General features: G+C 45.6%; 1 protein-coding gene across 5 annotated transcripts; it reads left to right on the top strand.

Annotated features, from left to right (window-relative positions):
* The first annotated feature begins 766 nt into the window (after nucleotides 1–766).
* setd2 (SET domain containing 2, histone lysine methyltransferase) lies at nucleotides 767–21883 on the top strand. 5 transcript variants are annotated; one of them, XR_013812266.1, is made up of 24 exons: nucleotides 767–1059; nucleotides 2190–2246; nucleotides 2335–2458; nucleotides 5294–5315; nucleotides 5414–9312; nucleotides 9771–9902; nucleotides 10248–10376; nucleotides 10476–10599; nucleotides 10693–10770; nucleotides 10861–10958; nucleotides 11336–11480; nucleotides 11806–11940; nucleotides 12053–12181; nucleotides 12276–13781; nucleotides 14104–14152; nucleotides 14233–14494; nucleotides 14673–15399; nucleotides 16899–17024; nucleotides 17405–17541; nucleotides 17648–17759; nucleotides 18827–18901; nucleotides 19006–19107; nucleotides 20301–20922; nucleotides 21022–21883. XR_013812266.1 is itself a non-coding variant. In XM_079746900.1 (23 exons), exons 2-23 carry the CDS (start codon nucleotides 2222–2224, stop codon nucleotides 20460–20462), a joined length of 8280 nt encoding a protein of 2759 aa, XP_079603026.1. In that variant the 5' UTR covers nucleotides 767–1059; nucleotides 2190–2221; the 3' UTR covers nucleotides 20463–21883. The 5 variants fall into 5 exon arrangements, 4 of the variants coding, with proteins under 4 accessions (XP_079603026.1, XP_079603027.1, XP_079603025.1 ...); XM_079746900.1 differs by having other exon boundaries at nucleotides 11336–11462; nucleotides 20301–21883; XM_079746901.1 differs by having other exon boundaries at nucleotides 14694–15399; nucleotides 20301–21883.
* The last annotated feature ends 99 nt before the right edge of the window (nucleotides 21884–21982 follow it).

The raw sequence follows: 21982 nt of genomic DNA, 5'->3' as shown, positions 1-21982 counted from the left end.
CAACGTTAATGTGGACGATAGGTCAGAAATTAGGCGCACCAGAAAGAGACAAATATAACAATATCAATATGTTTAAGGAGCTCATGGTAAACTGGGATCAGAACTTCACGGACCGTGGGTGGAGTGTTTTGGGCAAAGACAAGGTTGCATTCGGCTGCACCTGCAATTGGCTTTTTTGAATAACATTTAATTTATTTCAAATCCATTTACATTGTTTTACTATATTTGGGCTAGATGTTGACCATATAATCGACATCTTACACTGAATAGGAGACCAAGATGGCAAACCAGGTAATACTGGTTTGAAGGGAATACAATAACTCTGTCAGATGCTATAAGATCTATCGGGCTGGTGTTCAGCCAACACCACCCCACTGGTTTGGTCCATGAGAAGGTTCCTCTTGTATCTGCGTTTGGTTTATTTCCATGATGAAGCCATAGGGATTAATTGATCTTTAGAGCGGGCAGTTTAACAATCTTAAGCAAATCAATTGGTGGTATTGAATCAAGTTATGTGTCATCTCAATAGGTGAATAAACACAACATAAAATAAAGTATTTGTCAATCACAGGCTGTAACAATTTCCTCGGTGCATATATCTGTTCACGGTTGAACGTGTTCATGGGCTGTCAGCCTGTCAACCTAAGTTATTACTATTAACCTGATTGGAGACCCTTCTCTTAACCCAGCCTGTACAGTTGGCGCCAGCTGTAGTCGCTGATCATGTGACGACAACACGCAGTAAACCATCGAGCCTTCAGTTGGCCAAGTGCTGCAAGTGGTGCTAAAGCGAGCACAACACATCAGAACGGGTTCTTTATGGGGAACTCCTGTCGTCTGATGCTTTCGGTATTTTAGAAGTCTTTAAGATACCATCAGACCATTGGGCCTGGCTTCCAGGGGACTGTATGAAAACATCGGGCTGAAGCACCGCAGCCAGCGAGCCGCGGATCACTCACACAGCCCGGGCTGACGTCGGCAGAGACCGCTGCATGTTCTAGGAGAGGCCGATGGCTGATGGCTCTGAAGATGGGGAAGCCCCATGACCCGAAACACTCGGTAAGTGAATATATTGTCCACTGACAACATCTGCTCATGCATGTTGGAAACAATCCTTAGATATATACAAAACAGCAGGTCGTGTTAGCCACCATGCTAGTGAAGCCGGTAGACTGGGGTCGATTATAAACGTTACCCGTTAATGAAACACCTCCTCTGTGTTTATAACTGATCAACAATGCTCATATCTGTATAAGTTATCGGAGGAAGTAAAGGCTTCCACCATAAAGGAACTTAAAAACACAGCGCTGAATTTATCTAGCGTCTAGTTCAACAGATCTGTATCGGATGCTAGCAGAGTGCAGCTAACCTAGCTCTACACCAGATGGTCCGCAAATAGGACCCGCTGCGATGGAGATCTGTACAAATAATTATTTTGTTTTTAACATCATGACCACACTCGCTGTCTAACAATATAGGATCCGGAAAACTGCTCCAAAGGGTATGCTGTGCATCTTGGAGAAGGCCTCCAGGGAACGGTATAGCCAGTCAACGTTAGCCATAGGTAGTTAGCCTAGCTGTCTTTTGCCCTTAATGTAGTATTCTGTTTCAAAACAAACGGGCTCTTTGTACGAGTCGTAATCGTGCTATTGTTTTTCACTTAGCGTTCGATTGGTTTCAAGTTTCGATTGTATGTAAATAACTATTTCAACATAGCCTTGCTGCCTTGTAGCCAGTCAACATTTATAAACGAGGTGAGCTTTAAAAGGCCCCGGCTGACCCTGCTCAGCACAGGCCATGCTGGGGTTGGCATGCATTGTAACTGCATGCACCTCACTTGCCAGGTGCCTTTTGTTGATATTATTGAGACGTTCGACACTTGAACATATGTTTTGCGTTTGCATGGAGTCTGTTGTGCCCGCTTATCTTCAACTGCATCACTGTTTCCCCCTACTTCATGTGAGTAAACACAAGCCAGTACCGTGGTGCAACACAAACCACTTACAGGTTGTTGTGTTTTTATTATAAATCTATTTGAGGGTCATTGTTCAGTCATTATCGTTCTCCTTGACATTATGAGCATGGGGGATCACAGTATCTTTCTACTGGGACAATGGAGGGCATGGAGCTCAAGACAAATCGCGTACACCGCCGAACCTGTTGAGATGCGTCCTTGTGTTTATCTTCAGAGGCCATTTGAGACGCACCATAGCACCACTGAATGCTAGCACCGACGTCCGTGTCATGTCAGTAAACAATACATTAACACGTTTGAATCAAGAGCCTGTTCGAATTTAACCTATAAACTCATGTCATCTCCCTTTTTCCCCCTAGGTGTGGCATCACATGTGAGGATTCATTTCTCTGAATTGGGTCTATCTGGGCCAGCAGCCTCCACAGGTCCACAAAACCTATATACACTTTGCACAATGGATGCTGTGCTGAAGTCAGAGATCAGGTATAAGATATGGCTCATTTATTTAAACCAAATCAAAATTGTATTAACGGTTTGCTTCCATGAAGTACATTCTCATGACATACTAGCCCAAATTTTGGTATGTTCCATGAACAGTAGTAGATAATTAATTCTAAAATAGGGATATCTTGAAATTTTTTCTAGGGGTTAACCAAAAATATATATTCCCTTTTATCACTATTAAAAATTTAGACTCATTTAGAGATAATGGGTTTAAAATCCTACGTTTTCGTCAGTCTACACACACCAGTTTGTGAACGTTACAATCTTCTGCATACTCAAAATGCGTTAAATTCTGGATGTCAACGTGCCTTTTTTGAGGCACTTCCATGTCACGACAAGGAACACCTACAGCAAAGAGTGGGTGGATGTGTGGTGCTCTGTCTTGGAAGCAGGAAGATTTTATATTTAATCAGCTTCCGAGAGCTGTTTAAGCTTCTTGAACACTTATAGTATAACGCCACGATGTGTGGTGCATTTCACAACATCACTCTCATACGTGACTCCTACACAACGACAATACTAAAATAGTATCACAAATTTAGAGGGGGTTGGGACAACAGGCCCACCCTCCTTCCTCGAAATGTAATCACAAAAGCGTTTTTTTTTTAATGTTTGAATACGATCTGAACCAGGGGGCTCACTTACACTTCAATGGTGGCCTTAACAACTTGGATAATTTCCCATTTCCACTATGAATGGGTTATCAGATATAATTGTAAAAAGCTATAATCCTTAATGTCCTTCCAACCTTTTGACTCCTATTGCAATGTTGCATTGGTGATAGGGAGGCAGTGATACAGTATTCGGTCGCCGCCCAAAACTGTTTGCATGTACTCGTAAAACTTCTCCGTTACCACTTTACGCAACGTGTCCTAACGTTAATGAGCCAGAAAACCCAAAACAGTTTTTTTATTTTTTATGTAGTAATTTATCGTATATGATCGTCAACATGGTAATTTATGACATTTTATCACTGTTCTGCTGCCAATGCAGACGCTGCATTCTTTTCGTGATGTCAGAGTTCCTTCTCTGAGTCACTCGGACGTCACGACGAAGGGGCACCGGCGGCGCGGTGTGTGTGGACGTGTGGAGCTCTGTCTGGGCAGCGGTCTGTGTGGATGTATGGAGCTCTGTCTGGGCAGCGGTCTGTGTGGATGTGTGGAGCGCTGTCTGGGCAGCAGTCTGTGTGGACATGTAGAGCTCTGCCTGGGCGGTGTGCGTGGACGTATGGGGCTCTGTCTGGGCGGTGTGTGTGGACGTGTTGAGCTCTGTCTGGGAATCGGTGTTTGTGGATGTGTGGAGCTCTGTCTTGGCGGTGTGCGTGGATGTGTGGAGCTCTGTCTGGGCGGGCGGTGTGTGTGGACCTCTGTCTGGGCGGTGTGTGTGGACCTCTGTCTGGGCGGTGTGTGTGGACCTCTGTCTGGTCGGTGTTTGTGGACATGTGGAGCTCTGACTGGGCAGCGGTCTGTGGACGTGTGGAGCTCTGTCTGGGCAGCGGTCTGTGTGGAACTCTGTCTGGGAAGTGGTCTGTGTGGACATGTGGAGCTCTGTCTGGGTGGTGTGTGTTGACGTGAGGAGCTCTGTCTGGGCAGTAGTCTGTTGGACGTGTGGAGCTCTGTCTGGGCGGTGTGTGTGGAGCTCTGTCTGGGCAGCGGCCTGTGTGGACGCATGGAGCTCTGCCTTGGCGATGGTTGACTACAGCATCCGAGGGCTGGTTTAGCTTTTCGGAAACTTCTGCTACGGTGTGTGTGGATGGTGTAGCTCTGTCTTGGCATCGATTTATTTAATACTCCTAGGGTTAGGCTTTTCGAACACCTATAGTATATCGCTGCAGTGTGTGGCGCATGTCATATACAACATCGCTTATTATAACTTTCATATTCAACAATGGTACTTAAAAAGCATCACAAAGTTGCTGTGGCCCGTAACCATGTTGATAATACGCCCCCCTCTTTCCTAGAACTCTCAGCCCCTTTTTTCTTTTTGAATTCCCGCTGAAACATTGGGTTCAATGGCTTTTTAAACTGTAATGGTTTTATTACGTACTCTATATCGGCAAGTGTCAGTACTTAGTACTGACATTTGGGTACTACTTGTACTTCTAATGGTATAGTTCATCTAGTTGTTGCTTAGCACCAATGCCATAACCTTCACAATGGAAAACTCTTGAAATAAGTTGTGAGCACTCTTGTTCATTTAGATTTGCTTATAATTATATGTATCAACAAGCTTTACGATATGGTGAGGATTTTAACTATCATGTTTATAAACTATTTTTACCTTGCTAAATTCAACTTGGATTATTGGAAAATAAATGGGCCATAAAATGAATACTTTAATTTGTCTTAACTGAAATGTACCATATCACAATTGTATCTGTTATGGGCCTATTCTAATATAATATACAAATATTACATAGTGATTATTTTTGCTAATGTTTTATTGTCATTTATTTTAATAATTTATAAGCTTTTCATTTTCTAAAATAATCCATTGAATGTCTTCAATATAAGATTGTCATAACCTGATACAGGAAAAGTGGGCTACAATTTAAACAAAACATTATGTTTCTAGACTGCAATTGTAGAAATTGTGTCAATCCAATTTTGTATTTGTTTGGATGTTTTATATACAATATACAATTATAGTAAAGATTATCTAAATACGAAAATAATCGCTGTATTTGTGCCCGTGGCCTTGAAGGCTCTCAACCTCATCTAAGTTGTAATTGGTAGTACCTTTGGTCGTCCTGTGGTAATAGTTTTCTCTTTTTTTCCCTCTCCTTTCTATTGTCCTCACCCTGGATGGCCGCAGAGAGGAGGGGAGTGGCACCTCGGTAAGCTATGTAAACTGGTGTGTTTAAACACAGTTCATATTGGCTTTATTAAGTGATCCTATTATAATAGATTATCCCTAATTTCCTATTTCCTTTAGGTAACGGTGGAGGGCCTCTCTAAGGCAGCGCTAATTAAAAGCCTCACTCCGAGGGTCATGCTGTCAAACCATCTCTTGCCCAAAGGGACCAAGATGAAGGTGAACCTAGAGGACCAGGGTCGCCAAAAAGTGTCCTTCAGCTTCTCTCAAACGAAGAAGCCATCCCCAAGTGTGTTCTTCATCTCACCGAGCCCCGAGAAGTCTCTAACTGAATCTTCTTCTGCCTTGACACTTGAATCCTCGCCCCCTCAAGACAGAACATTGCAGATTTCGGAGAGCGTAATGGAACTGCAGTCAACTACAGTGCCAACATCAACAGCTGAGCCCCCTTCTCCTCCAATGTCAGTTCCCTCACCCCCTAAACCCAAAATGGACCTAGGAAAGATTCACTTCAAGAAGCAGATTCTCAGCATCTCTGTTACTGAGGAGAAACCAATGCCTAGCAATGTGCCACAGGAGCCTATTTCCCCAGAACAGCCAGTTATAATGCAATCGTCTTTGCAAAGCAGGGCAGAAGTGTCCGCACCCCAACTTAAGACTATGAGCATTGATTGTTTCTCTGAGAATGTGCAAACGGAAGCCTCTGTGATAAGGGTACCTCCTAGCCCCAATAAGCCTATAGAATCTTTTGGAAAGGACGGTGAGACTTCCATTATCATTAAGAAGGATGATGGGGTCCCCAAAAGGAAAACCAGGTCTCAATCTGAAAGGGCTCCTGCAGGGTCAGAATCAGATGGCGATGGCGCCAAAATGTCTTCCAGCCACAAGATAATTGAACCCTCACTTAAAACAAAATCTGACGGTAGAAGCAAGGAAGAGAAAAAGTCTTCCTCTGGGTCAAATGTGGATGAAAAGGAAAGTTCCTCGAAACGCTCAGAGAACCGTGAAGGCTCCTCAAGTTACTCCAAATCGGAGCGTGATTCAAGGCACGCATCATCTCGGTCCTCCCGTTCAGAGAAGGAGCGCAGGAGGTCCAGGACTAAATCAAGGTCAAGATCAAGAGCATCCAGGACAAGTTCATCCCACTCACGAACTGATCGATCCAGATGTGATAGAGTATCAAGAGCTGATAGATCATACTATCATGATTCTGATCGCAGGTCACACAGGAGCCCACTGAGGAGAGAGAGGAGGTCCTCTCGATCCCGCACTGACAAAAGTAGGGATAGCTCAGACTCTGATGATGATCACAGGAGGAATCGAAACAGGACAAATGACTCTAGTAGATCATCTGTTCATGCCAGCTTGCAAAAAGACTCAAAATCATCATCATCATCTCACTCAAAATCTGAGAAGGATTCAAAATCTGTAGATTTTTCTCAGTCTGCAGAGACTGACAAAAAATCCAAGTCTGTGAGGAGCGGAAGGAGAACCTCGGACTCTGAATCCCACTCTAAGCGCTCTCCTGAAGTGGACTCCAACCACCGGAAACCTGCCACGCATCACAAATCCCAGAGTAGTGCTAAATCAACCTATTTTAGTCAGTCTCAGACTTCTGAAAGAAGACAACAGAAAAGCCCGTCCAGTGACTTTGATGCAGATCAGAAAGGGAAGACCCGCATCTCTGACTGGAGCTCAGGCACTGAAAGTTCCTGTTTAACCTCCAAGAAGATTGGTCAACAGGAGTCGAAAGACCCTTCCAAGTCCAACTCAAAAATGGCAGTAATTGATAGAAAATCAAAAGATGCCTTTCACAGCCTTAATAGGATACAAACACTTCCAAGCACCACAGAATCCTACTCCTTTAATGAAAAAGAGTTGAGTGATGCATGTCAGGCAAAGGAACAATATAACAAGAGCTCAAAGGACATAGTGTTGTCCTTTCACAAGGATTTTCCGGAACCATCCTCCCAACAATTGCAAGCAGTTCGTGTTGAAATGGAATTCCCGTCAAATGATGGTCAGACTAGTGCTAGCCAAGGTGCCATGGATATTGGTAAAGAAAGTTACAGTACCAACCATGTACTGCATGTGGACTCTAATGCGATTACCTCAAATTCCTGCAGTAATAATTCCTCAGTTGGGACAGCACTTGTTGCAGAAGACTTGCAACGGAGTGCCATCTCGGAGGATGTACTGCCAAAAAAATATGTGTCCATCAACCTTCAACCTTCCACAGGTCTGCCTGAAATTTCACATCTGAAGGCTGAGAATCAGTTGTTACCTACAAGTGAACGACAACACCAAGATCCACTTAAGAAGACCAGAAGTAGTGCAAAAAAGTCTCGCTGGGATATTGTTGGACAGGACACATCTGACAGTGATAATTCTCAGAGGTTACCATCTGCAGATAATAAACCTAGTGTTAAAAAGGTACCCTCTGTCATTTTTTTTTCGAAAGATGTCAACCCGGAGGAGGGAGTTAAACAGAAAGAAGGGACACATTCCATAGCGGCACAGAACCCAGAGAGGACAAAGCATGATACTATTTCTCATAGCACATCTGCAAAGTGTTCACTAAAATACCAAAATAAAAGAGATGCACGTCTCTCTGACTCAAAACAGTCTGTTACTGAAAAACGGTGTGAGAATCATGATACCTCAGAAATTAAAACCACTACAAATGTGCAACATTTGCCCAGAATTGTTGAAGAACGTCATAACGCTCACAAGAGCACATCAGTTAATAGAGAATCGGTTCACATTGGTGACTCTGGAGGACTCAGCAATGCCAGTGAGAGTGATGATTCTGAGTCTGACTCTGATAGTGGACAGGCAATCAAACGGTTAAGCTCTATAGTTGTCATACCCCAGCAATCTTCCATAGCACTTGATCCGCTGGATAATGGAGGCTCTTGCAGTCCAATGAGTAGCTCAGAGGAGCAACATAGGAATGAGGTCAATCACCACAAACGGGGTGCTGGTCAGGTCCCAACAGAAATTGTTTTTCAACAGAGGCATCCAAGTGTTGCCCCAGCATGTGAGGAAGTAATTGCCTCAGCTCATGATATGATGTGTCAGTCCCAGAGCAACATGATTGACAGCACAAGTCAGTCAGAGGGATCAAACCCGGCCCAAAAATACAAGGATGCCTTTAAATGTGTTGAAGAAAGGCTAACTACTAGTGCACTGAACCAGCCTGCTACCCACAGCAATGAGAGTTTTCATCCGCCTGAGCATGGGCATCCGTATCTAAGTGGAAGGGATGGACAAATGCTCCCTCAATACCACCAAGAGGACTTCTTGAGAAATAACACTGTCAACAGCAACGGTGTATTCCGCATGGGTTGGGATTTCTCTCAGTCGGAGCAGCCCAGCAGTACATACCAGCAGCCAGATAGCAGTTACGGGCCCCAGTTACTCAACCCCCAACATACAGGAATTCCTCCTTTAGGACTGGGATACAGGCAGAGTAATGCTTCATGGACCCCTCTCCCTCCTATCATGCAGTCCAGCAGACCGCCCTACCTCCACATGCCTCAACAATATCAGGACCCCCTGGGTCAAGTCCACCCTGATTCTCTGACCAACGACCACGAGGATGACGGTGACCGCAAAGCACCGTCTCAAAGTCAAACCTGCAACGGGCCGAACACCTCCACCTCCACCTTCGTTCAGGCTAATGAGATAAGCAGCAACAGCAGAGGCTCTGCCGTCTCGGATCACCCCAGAGACTCAGAGGCACTCAGACCCCACAGAGGCAGAGGCCCACCCAAAAAAAGGCGCCAAGAGATAGAATCAGACTCGGACAACGAGGCAGAACCTGGGCCCATGAGCAAACGGGAGCGCCACAGATATGGGGAAGTCACCAAAGATGCTCCGGCAAAGGCTGAGTTGTCCCGCCCTTTACTTGACCTAAAAGACTTTCGAGATTCTAATAAATGGAAGGATTATTCCAAATCTAAAAAGATGCCGCCTTATTTTGACCTGATCGACGACAATCTGTATCTTACAGAAAGGTATTGAGGGTATTTTTGCTATGATTTAATGGGTTGTTTCAAATGTCAATTGGTTTTAGCTCACTAAAGCACTCGTTTTTTTTGCTAATTTTTACATTTATATTTGGTGTAGGAGTTAGGGCCAAACTCTTCTATCATTATATAAGTAATTTATGTTCTCCATAATAATCATCATGATAGTTATTTTTCTGCAAATTCAATTTAGAAATGGTTTATAATAACCATATGGTCATGCTTGTTTTTAAATAACCCTGTGTATGAATTTTAACGATTGTGATTCATGTGGTATACTATAAGCAAAGTCAGTTGATCTCTTGTGAGACACAGCAATTCTGTCACTGATTTAAGACCTGGGGCTAGAACAATATGGAATATCACTAGTTCTTTTTTCTATCATTCCATGATATATATCATCATTTTGCCCCAGCCCTAACTCAAATGTGTATATATTTATCCAGAAAGAAGAGCAAGTCTCATCGTGACATCAAGCGCATGCAGTGCGAGTGCTCAGTCCTGTCCAGGGAGGAGCGCTCTCGAGGAGTGTTGGCTTGTGGCGAGGACTGCCTAAACAGACTGTTGATGATTGAGTGGTGAGTTGTTAAATGGTGTGTGTGTGTGTTGGTTTTTGTGTGTGTGTTGGTTTTTGACTAAAATATCATGACCTAACATTTGTAAACTTAAATTTCCTAAGAGAGATTGACAATAATTGTAAGCTGAATATAATCGTTTACAAAAGTGTGCGGTTAGACTATTGTTAAGTATGTGGTAGATGGTACTATAATACAACATTTATTTTGTATTCAGAAGGTACGGATTGGAAGTTAACTTTTTTTTTTCCAATTAAAAATGTTTGGAAAAATACAATTGGGACCTTCTGAATGGAGGCTAAAGTATTACACAATTTGATTTTAACCTATCCCAAAATTTTCCCTCAGCTCATCACGATGTCTCAATGGACACTACTGCTCTAATCGACGCTTTCAGATGAAGCAGCATGCTGACTTTGAGGTTATTCTCACAGAAGACAAGGGCTGGGGGCTTAGAGCTGCTAAAGATTTATCAGAGTAAGCTTTTCCTACAGATGGCTTATTTGAATGTTTCAATGTTTCTGTTTATTGGTGGGTGAATCATATGTTTGGGGTTAATGTCGACTTTTGTTTCAGAAACACTTTTGTCCTTGAGTACTGTGGTGAGGTTTTGGACCACAAGGAGTTCAAGAACAGGGTGAAGGAATATGCACGCAACAAGAACATCCACTACTACTTCATGGCATTAAAAAACAACGAGGTACGTCTAAAACTGTGACACACTGTAGAAGGAAATACAGCTGCAACTGTCTGGTTTCTATTCAATACTTGATGTTGTGTATTGTCCTTTTAGATCATTGATGCAACGCTGAAAGGGAACTGCTCCCGCTTCATGAACCACAGCTGTGAGCCTAACTGTGAGACCCAGAAGGTTAGTGGAACCAGGGGAAGTACTCTGACGTCCTTACTTCCAGTGGCTTCCATTTTATGTGGACCTTAATGATTTCCCTCTCCTGTCCAGTGGACTGTAAACGGTCAACTCAGAGTGGGCTTCTTCACCACCAGAGCAGTGACCGCAGGAACAGAGCTCACCTTCGACTACCAGTTCCAGAGATATGGGTGAGACGATAACAGCGACATCATTGGATTGGTTTATTATACTACAGCTGCTTTTTCTGTTCTCTGCGTGTCATTATTGAGATCCTAACATATTGGGGCGGCAGTAGCTCAGGAGGTAGAGCGGGTTGAGTGGTAACCGGAAGGTTGCTAGTTTGATCCCCGGCACCTCGGAGTGTCGAGGTGTCCCTGAGCAAGACTCCTAACCCTGACTGCTCCTGACGTTCTGGCTGTTGCAGGGTCGACTCCGCTGTCGCTGTGCATGTGTGAATTAATGGTTGTAAATTGCTTTGCATAAAAGAAAAATCCCCTAAATCTACATGTAAACGATTCCATGTCATTAGTTTATAACATTTATTCTTAATTCCCCCACCCATCAGCAAAGAGGCCCAGAAGTGTTTCTGTGGCGCTCCCAGCTGCAGAGGCTTCCTGGGCGGGGAGAACCGGGTCAGTGTGCGAGCTGCCGCGGGGAAGATGAAGAAGGAGCGCCCTCGAAAGAAGGACACCGTGAGCGTCCTCACCACGGTCATTGTTAATCATTTACCTTCAGGGATGCCTTGTCCCTATTCAGTGCTGGTCATTACTAGTGGTGCTCAGCTGGCTCAGGTCTGAATTGGCTGATGGGTAATTGCTGCGAGATACGGGACTCTTCCATATATAACACTGTTGAAAACACAAGAGGTTATTTTAAAACCCATCCTTTGCTGCACTCTTTGTTTCAATGGTTGTCCAGGAAGCTGCTCTGTTATCATCTCATTTTCTAAAAACCAACTATTTCTGTTAACTTCAATAAGTATTCTTTTTTTTGAACTACAGCTGTTACTAATATACTTTGTCTTCTATCTTTCAGTTGGATGAGGAGCTAGAGGCCCTGTTGGAGAACGGAGAGGGTCTGTCTGATGAGAAGGAGGTGGTGTCTCTTTGTAGGCTGATGGTCCGGGTGGAGACCACAGAGCAGAAACTCCTCTGTCTCAAGCTGATTAGAGTGAGAACTCCTTGTGTAGCTGGCTATCTTTTGTGAAGGTTTTTTTCAATGTGTCGATATATTATCAGTTTTGGTCAATTGTAGTCAGTGAGATGATATTGTGTGTTCCCAGGATACTCAAAACCCATCGTGTTTGAAGCAGTTTCTAGACCATCACGGTTTGTCTCTGTTATGGATATTCATGGCGGAGCTGACTGAAGCCAAGGGCAACAGCTCCAACATGATCAAGCTTCAGTTTGAGGTAACAAGTCCAACCATAGAAAAATGTATTGTATCAAAAAAATGAAAAAACGTTTTGAAATGAATAATTTGATATTCTACTCTTCTGGCCCAAGATAATAAAGACCCTGTCCGTGCTGCCCATTTCCACTAAAAACATGTTGGAGGAGAGCAAAGTTCTGAGCTCCATCCAGCGTTGGGCCCAGACCAACGCCCTCCCCCAGCCTGCAGAGATGGACGGCTACTCCAGTGAGAACAACTCCCGAGCCCAGACCCCACTCAACACTCCCGACGGCTCCACCTCCAAACTAGGACCCGAGTTGGAGAGTGACACCCCAAAGCGAGCCGTGTACCGCAGACTCAAAATCATCAGTGAAAACAGCCTGGACAGCGCACTCTCTGACGCCAGTAAGGCATCTGATGGCAAGGAGGAAGAGGAGGAGGAGGAGGAGGAGGAGGAGGAGGATGATGATGAGGAGGAATTGGTGCATGCTCCATTGCCAGAGAGCATGGAGAAGAAGGCAGAGCCTTTAAGTGAAGCTGGATCTCCCATCAAGGAAACAATAGAAGAGCCAGTCTCTCTGAATGGAGAGACTCAGAAGGAGTCTGCCTCAAATGAAAGTACACCACTTAAGCTGCAACACGAAGATGTCACAAAACAGGAAGAACAGGGGAAAACTGAAGAGATGGAGGTAGAGGTTGAGACTAAGGAGGTTTCTGTGCAAGGGGAAGCAATCGATGGCTCTGCTGCAGTTGAGGCTCCAGAAATAGCTGATGACAAAGATGTTGAAGGATTGGAGGACCAGATTGTTCACACAGAGGAGGAGAATGCAAAGACGGAGGAAGAGCTAGAACTCCAAACAACCCAGTATCACCAAGCAGACGTGGCTGAAGCTCCATTCTTAACTCAACATGTGGAAGGCCAGGTAGAAAACACAGAGCAAGAGAAAATTGCAAGCATTGAGGAGTGCCTAGAGGATCTCAGTGCCTGTGCTACTGATGTCCCTCCCAGCTCTGTGGCCCCAGAGGCAGGGGCTCAATCCCAAGAGGCCAGCTTGGAGGCTCCCCAAGACAGTTTGGAGGCTCCTGAAGCCAGTTTGGAGGCTCCTGAAGCCAGTTTGGGGGCTCCAGAAGCCAGTTTGGGGGCTCCAGAAGCCAGCTTGGAGGCTCCAGAAGCCAGCTTGGAGGCTCCAGAAGCCAGCTTGGAGGCTCCAGAAGCCAGCTTGGAGGCTCCAGAAGTCAGCTTGGAGGCTCCAGAAGTCAGCTTGGAGGCTCCCGAAGCCAGCTTGGAGGCTCATGATACTGGCTCTGTGGCCCCAGAGGCCAGGCTACCAGCCTCGGAGGCTTGCTCCGAGTCTCGGGAAGCTAGTCTTCAAGCCCAAGAGGCTGGCTCTGTGGCTCCAGAGGCCAGCACCACTACAGAAAGCACAGTGGCCCCTTTGGAGCCTTCACTAGTGGGTACAGCGGCCCCCTTGGAGCCTTCACTAGTGGGCACTCCGTCTCAGGATGAAGAGGAGGGGCCTTCGGATGTGGAAAGTGAGAGAAGCCAGGAACCACAGCTTAGCAGTCTGGACATTAGTGGCATGGCGGCCAGACTCCTGGACAGCTGGAAAGATCTTAAGGTAAGATGGTCCAATAACTCTTCATACTTGTGTCACTTAACACATTATATTGCTTAAAGGAATGTTTCACTCTTTCATTTTATGCTTACGTTTGCCACTAGCCATATCAAAGATGGCTACTATCTGTTCGGTATCATATTTGTTGGAGGTTTATACAGCCAAACCGATCTTATGTAGGAAGGAGGCACAGGTGAAAGAGGACTTAGTGGTCAAATCGTCATTAACGGTATACTGTTCTTGAATTTTAAGGACTGGGTGAATTATACCTTGAAGTTGTAGAGAATGTTTTACGAGCTGAAACTAAACTACTCAACTGTTTTAGGAGGTCTACAGGATACCAAAGAAAAGCCAGGTGGAAAAGGAAACGAATGGTGAGTTAACTTTTCCTTCCAACTGTAAGTTGGGCAACTTGTATGTCTTTGACTAAATGGCTCAACTGTCCGAGTCACAGATCGCAGTCGAGAGCGAGACCCAGCTCTGACCCCACGCACAGCCTCTGGCAGCCGGGAGAGGGAACGGGAAAAAGACAGGGACAGAGATCGGGACCATGACCGGGACAGAGAGCGGGACAGAGAGCGGGACCGGGACCGGGATCGGGACCGGGACCGGGAGCGAGCCTCTGAAAAGACTCCACGGAGCATGGAGCGGCGGAGGAGACGCTCCAGCTCCCCTCTGTCCTCCCCTTATGAGAGGAGCAGACGAACAGACGAACGGTATGCAGGGAACATGGTTTGGTGTCCTGTGTTGTATGTATTTATTAACCTTTATTTTACCAGACAAGAATTGCTTGAGATCAAATCACCTCTTTTTCGAGCAAGGCCTGGAAACACTTAAGGTTTAGGAGTAAACACTCCGAAAGCTGATGCCTGTACTCTTTCTTTGCATGCTAAGGTTCGACCCTTCCTCCAACAGTAACAAGACTCCGCGGGCAGTTGGGAAGGAGCGCAACAAGCTGTCTACAGAAGAACGGCGAAAGCTGTTTGAGCAGGAGGTCGCTCAGCGAGAAGCCCAGAAACTTCAGCAGCAGCAGCAGCTCCAGACTTTGGCCTTTGACCCAAACCTGCCCTACGTCTCTAGTCCTGGATACATCCACTACCCACCTGGGTACCCTTTACAGACCTATATAGACCCCACCAACCCCAATGTGGGCAAAGTGTTGCTTCCCACCCCTCCGGTGGACGTGGCTGCCGGTACATACGAAGAAACTCCTCCACAGCCTCTCATCTCTGAGCTGGGCCTACCCCCTCCTCCCACCACCACCCAGGCACCTCCAGTCCCTCAGCACATCACCATCAACTCTGTAGAACTCAGTGCTGGCAACCCCCAGCAATATGCCCAACCCCCCATGGTGACAGCCCATGACCCAGGGGTGGCTGTCCTCTCTGTGCCTGCAGTGAGGGCAGCACCGGTGCCAGGCCAGCACCCAGGAAGCTACACCACCCTATGGGACTCCTCCATACAGCAGGCGGTCACCGTGCAGACCCAGCCCACGCAGCAGCAGTACGCAGTGGCTCCAAATCAGGCTCAGACGCAGACGGCAATCTACTATCAGGGCCAGCCTTGCCAGACCATCTACAGCATCCCCAGCTATCCCCAGGCCAACCCACCTGTCATACAGGTAACATCATCAGGTCCTTATCGGTTTGATCTGCATCATACATCGAAATGAGTAGCTTAAAGAGCCAGTGAACCCACTAGTAAAGAGCCAGTGAACCCACTTGTAAAGGGCCAGTGAACTGTGGCGGGAATTCCGGACCACGTCAATTATAAACTGACCAAACTGGGGAGAATAAAGAGTCATCCCGAACTATTATGGTCATATATTTGGGTAATAACGGTACCATAACATACAAAAAAAAATAAAACGTAACATACAATCATCTGAGGCCTAGATGGGAGTCCTCCCTGCGTCTCTCCAAGAGCTCCGCACGGAGAAGTCCCCAGATTGGAAATGATCCTGCGTCCCTTCAAGAGGTCCGCAAGCTGAAGTCCAATGCATTGACAAAAGTAAGGACTTCTTATACAGTGGCACAGGTCTCAGAAATGCTGAGATCAGCTCTGCTTTACGTATGATGTGTGATGGAAAAATACTTCATGTTGTTTCCCTTTCATCATGTAAGCTCTGTCTCCTATTCCTTGCATTGTCTAGCCACTCTACCTGTTCCTAGTGTTATCTAACGTTAACCTTTGTGCCTAGGGTATACCGGTCACGAGGGAGCAGAGATCCCCTTATGCATTCTTCTCCTTGATGAGAATACAAGAAACTCTGTCCTTTTAAGTAAACATTATTTGATTTGATCATTGACAATTGTAATGTGGGGTTTCATAGTGGTGACTTCTCAGTTGGACACTGTGACCCTTGCCCACCCAAAGGGTGTTGGCGAAAAGTCACAATCAACAAATGGCAGTTGCAGAATGATATAATGATATAATAATGGTCTGAAAAGCCAGACTTTCTCTCGGATGCTGCAGTCAAACGCTGCCCACACACCGCCCAGACAGAGCTCCGCACGACCACACACACCACCCAGACAGAGCTCCGCACGACCACACGCACCACCCAGACAGAGCTCCACACGTCCACATGCTGCCGTAGCTTCTTGGTCGGAACGTCCGAGTGCCTCAGAAAAGGCTGTCTGGCGTCACAAACAGAACGCCACCTACCTACACAGCAGAGCGGAATGTCTTTTGGGGAGATGGCAAAAACACTTTTTTTTTTTTTCTCTAAATTGGGGACTTATTTCACGGTGACGTTGACACAATTAAATAGATTACTATGTTTGACTAAAATGCCCTAGGTTACTATGCATACTATGTACTATTGATGCGGTTGAGGGTTCACTGGCTCTTTAACAGTAGGCAAATCCATTACAATCTACAACAAAAAGACATCTCCACGCTCGACGCAAACATGGACACAATTCCCTTCCCTTTCCAACCAGAGTCTACCAAAGCAGGGTTTCACACTACTTGGATATTTGTACTTTATTACACCTGTTGTATTTTTCCTGTAATAATTTTTATCAAATCGGCAACTGATTGTGAACACATGAATCCCCTCTACATGGTCTCTGTGTGTGTGCAGCTGGTGTTTGATGGTGTGTTGTGTTTGTAAAGGCATACACAGACCCTACTGCCGGCTACCTCCACGGCCCACCTGTGTACACAGGTCACCAGCAGGGGGTGGTGGTGCAGCAGGGAGGAACCGTCACCACCATCGTCACGTCCCAGACGGTCCAGCCGGTAACACACCGGGCTTCTGCTCCCCTTTTGTATAAGCATGTATCCTAATATGCGATTATACAGACACTGTCATATTTACATCCTGCTCTTTTGACATGAATAACACTGCTTCTGACCACACGGGGGAGATGGTTATAAATAATAATTGCTTCTCCTGCAACACATATTTTAACAAGTACTCCGAAGTCCGATCTCTTAATGTATGATTTGAATGGGAATTATCTTAATGTGAAATAGTTTACATTTTTGGTACATAAAAGGGCTTTTGAAAGCTCTTCTCTAGTTCTCTTGTCAAATAACCATGTGGAGGTTTAAAAGTGGAACTAAATCCAGCTATTTGCCCACCCTCTTGTTTTTATTTTACTCATTTTCCCCATCAGGAGATGATTGTACCCAACAATGTGATAGACCTCCCTCCTCCTTCTCCACCCAAGCCCAAAACTATCGTTCTACCTCCCAGCTGGAAAGTGGCACGGGACCCTGAAGGAAAGATCTACTACTACCATATCGCCACCAGGTCTGCAATACCGGCCCCCACATCCACTCCTGGTGTCTCTCTGGCCTCTCACTCTATTAGAGAAATGAAGTAAACATAGCGTGTCTGACATGTTCCTCTCCCTCAGGCAAACCCAGTGGGACCCCCCGACTTGGGACGGAAGCAGTGACAACACGAGCATAGACCACGAGTCTGAAATGGACCTGGGAACTCCTACCTACGATGAGAACCCCTCTAAGGTAAGGGTCTGGACTCTGGAGAATCCTCTTGGTATGTGCAAGTAATAGAAATAAGAATCCATGTTGGTTTTCATCAAAGTCTTCATCCACAATCGATGTTGGATCGATACATTCTCCAGGAGAAATTTTTTTTTGCACCATTTATATCTGATACTACCTCTTCTGACAGTGTGAAATAATCCTGTCTGCTGTTTATTAGTTCCCGCTCGGATACGAAGCCTGATTATAGTGTTTGTCCCTGAGGTAATTCAAGATGCTGCACTAGTGATTGCTTTCAGCTGTGGCCTCGCTCTGCAGCAGGAGACGGCTGCCGGTCCATTGTCCCCTGGTCCCCTGTGTGGCTAGAGGAGAGGGGGTGATTGGGCTCTGCTCATCTCTGTCCCCCCCCCCCCTCCCACCCCTTTTTTTTTTCTTCTCTTCCTTCATCTCTTCCCTGCCTTTGATGCTAATGGGAAGCAGATGGGGGCCCCTCCATTCGTGTTTGTGTGTGACAAGATGTGGTACTGATTCCTCGACCGTATTTGTTGATAAGTCAATCACAATGAGTGCTTCAAGATTTTTCCTAGGGTTGGTTTTATTTTCAGCATGTACATTGACACGGTGCAGGGCTGTGTCTCTACTGCTGCCTCACCTTCATGCTGCCCACTAGCTTGGACAAGGGTTGTCAGCTGCTGCCTTTGTACCTCGGAGCCGAGGCCAGCGAGAGAGTGCCTCCTAAAATGATGTCCCATGATATCCCGCCTGTGGACCAGATGATGGTTGCTGCCACAGTTGACCTTGTTGGCCGCTATGCTCCAATGTGTTGTGTTCTCTGTATTGAGTTGAAGGCGTCAAACACCAAAAGGCTGCACTTCCCTGTGTTATCTGATCTCTCACAAAGGACAGGTTTCTATTTTGAGGTGAGGTTGCCCTCCGTGCCTCCACTGCCTAGGAGACGCTTGGGTTTGGTTCTCTGATTGGAACAGATGGTAACGAAGGGATCCTGCTGCCAAAAGCCATGCTTTCATTTAAAATGACATTTTTGAAGGAAATAATCTTTTTTTTTGCCATTGTGTGTTTTCTGACAGTTCTCTACAAAGACTGCTGAGGCTGACACTTCCAGCGAGCTGGCCAAGAAGAGCAAAGAGACATTCCGCAAAGAGGTGGGCTCCCGTGGTTGAAAGGGAAACGCAAACACACAAAACGACGGCAAAGGCTGTTTATTGGATGTAGATGTGGTGTTTTAATGTGCGTGTGTCCTATTCAGATATCCCAGTTCATTGTGCAGTGTCTGAATCCGTACCGAAAGCCAGACTGTAAACTGGGACGCATCAGCAACACGGATGACTTCAAGCATCTCGCTAGAAAGGTAACACGAATGATAGTCATTTTCTTTGTATTTCTGTACATTTTGACATACCAAACATTTAAATGGATTTAGCTGTCCAAAGAATGTGTCTTAATGGCCTTTTTTATTTTTGGAGGACTTTCCGGCCTCTACACCTTTTTTGAATGTTTTATTCTATGCCACTGGCGGAGCTCCTCCGCGAGAGTCCGCATACGGCAACAATCCCTTTCTCCTCAATGTCAAGATTCAATCTGGACTTCAGAGAGTCAAAGCCAAAGTTCCTTTCCCCCAATTCGTTCTCAACCATGGCCGAGATAACCCCCACTACGAGTTTTTACTTGTTGTGGAAGTACCAGAGTGTCTAAGAACAAGACGCAGCCTTTAAGATTCATAATATCAGAGAATATCCCCGTCAGTTCTGCCGCGGCGCAATGAATGAATAGAGATCGTAAACACGTCGTTACAAATAAACTTTTATTTTGACTGAAGTAACTACTTTACAACCTTGTTGAGCAACATTTGTGTACTTTTAATTCAGCCATGGGGGAAATCGAAGCGTAGTGTGTACTTTAACCTGCACTGAATGCATGTGCGCTCACGCGGCCAGGGATACACTTCTTATAGGGGGTAAATACATTGGCACGACACCGGCTTCCTCCATCTTCTTCGCCACCTTTTTAAATAAATCATCGTTTCTCGTTGTCCGACGATGACAACAACACTACTACCGTCTCCTACTTCCGGCTCACGGCCCCCGAAAAAATCTCGAGCATGCGCAGAATGTAAAATCCAAGTCCAATCGAATTGAACGTATACATGCACGCTTAATGCGACTATCAATCTAATAATCTTGGGGTCTTTGACTATGAGACACCCGATTCGATTTAAGTCAGACTAAGGTGTATACATGCATCTTCATAATCCAATCATAGTCGGACTAACCCAATACTTCAATTTTCTTGAGTGTCATGTAAACACATTGAGTGGCCTTCTAGGCCTCTGAGCGAAGTGTTTAGCTATAGGTACAATGCTGACCACTGGTCCCACTCACACCATAGTGGGCTTCCAATGTTTTTCAAATCACAAAACGACTTACAGTGACGTCATCTCACCATCAATGTCCTAACTTATTTTCAAACCATTTCCATCCCAGACGTTAGCCGGCCAAACATGGGGAAATGGAAGTTAACTTTGTCCCCTTTTCTGTCCCAAAGCTAACTCACGGCGTGATGAACAAGGAGCTGAAGGCCTGCAAGAACCCGGAGGACCTGGAGTGCAACGAGGAAGTCAAACACAAGGCCAGGGAGTACATCAAGAAGTACATGCATCGATTTGGCTCATTGTACAGGCCTAAAGAAGACACCGAGCTGGAGTAGGGGTGTGTGTGTGTGTGTGTGTGTGTGTGTGTGTGTGTGTGTGTGTGTGTGTGTGTGTGTGTGTGTGTGTGTGTGTGTGTGTGTGTGTGTGTGTGTGAGGATCGATGCAACGGTCGCCGACGCGGTTATCAGGAACTGAAGTGGCGCCCAGAAAAAGCTCTTGGCCCTCCCTGGTGGCTTTGATCATGAGCCACAGCTGACCAGACTGATGCCGCTCCAGGCCCAGCCTCCGCTAAAGGATGACGCAGTGGGTGCTACAGACTGTTCTCACGGTCATGTTTGATTTTAAACCCCGCCGCCCACCCCATATCTTGGCTCTTAACTTGTTCCCCCCAAGTTGATCACCTCAATTCCACTTTTTTAAATACTCTTCTGGCCCGACCAGGAAGGTTTATTTTTTTAATTAGTAAATCGCCCTTCAGTACTTTCCACTTTCCATGGATCAATGTTGAATAGAAAGGTTTGTGTGTTTTGTTTTTTTCTATATAGGATTTTTTTTGTGTGTGTGTGTGCGCTTTTAGCCCTTTGCCATTGACTCTGTTTCTGGTGCTGCTTTTAGCTGGGCTGTGGAACTCCGCTCTTTCGGACACCCCCCCCCCCAGGCCTTCTGAGGGCGGTCCTCCTGACTCCTACATCCCTCCTCCTACTCGGTATCCATGTAGGAGCCAGAACCTGGTAACCAGGTTCACACTGAACCGGTTCACACGTCAAGGCTGTCAATCCCCATATGTGCTCAAAAGGCCCAGCAGGGAGGAAGAGGAGGGTGGTTCAGATCAATATTTTTCATATGTACACCGATGAGTTTATGTAATAAAACAGTTAAAGTGGGGTTAGGCGTAGGGCTGCAGCTAGGTTTTCATTCAGACTACTCTTCATCCTGTCCTGGTTTCCACCAGCTTATACTCGGCCGAATTTTGTCCTGGAACAGAAGTGATGGATGTAGCATCATAATATTAACGTTTTTTTTTTTTTTAACTATCACTATTTTGACTCGCCTATTCTGATGCACATTACTGTGAGATTCTCAAGGTTGCTATTTGTTTTTTTTGTTTCGTTTTTTAAGCATGGGCTCATTAATCACTTACTTTGATTTGCATTAAACAATGTTCCAACACATGTATATTTCTTTATATGTGAATATATAGAAAAGGTAGTTGACTTTGTGGTTGTTATTTCATCTGTAAATATCTGTAATTACCAAACCGCAGTAGTCAGGCCAGGGGGTGGGTCACTGTGAAGCCCTGCCCAGCCTCTCCATTTGAACCCTCTTCTGCAGCATCTCATTACACCATACTCACTTCACAGTCCTCTGTTTTAAATCACTGGTAGGAGAGGTTGGGGGCCGGGGCCCAGGGGGGTATTTAGCTTTGGTTTGTACAAATGTTTCACCCTAATATTCTGTAAGTATTGTGTAAGCACATTCTCATACTGAGTGTACAAACCTTTTAAAGAATAATAAAAACTTTTTTTGTAAACTAAAGTCTTGTGCTTAGATTTTTCAATAGATGGTGAATTCTGGG

The sequence above is a fragment of the Pollachius pollachius genome (assembly GCF_949987615.1).
Source record: "Pollachius pollachius genome assembly, chromosome: 1".
Taxonomy (NCBI): domain Eukaryota; kingdom Metazoa; phylum Chordata; class Actinopteri; order Gadiformes; family Gadidae; genus Pollachius; species Pollachius pollachius.
Note: the sequence above shows the minus strand (reverse complement) of the source record. Positions and strands in the feature narration are given on the sequence as shown.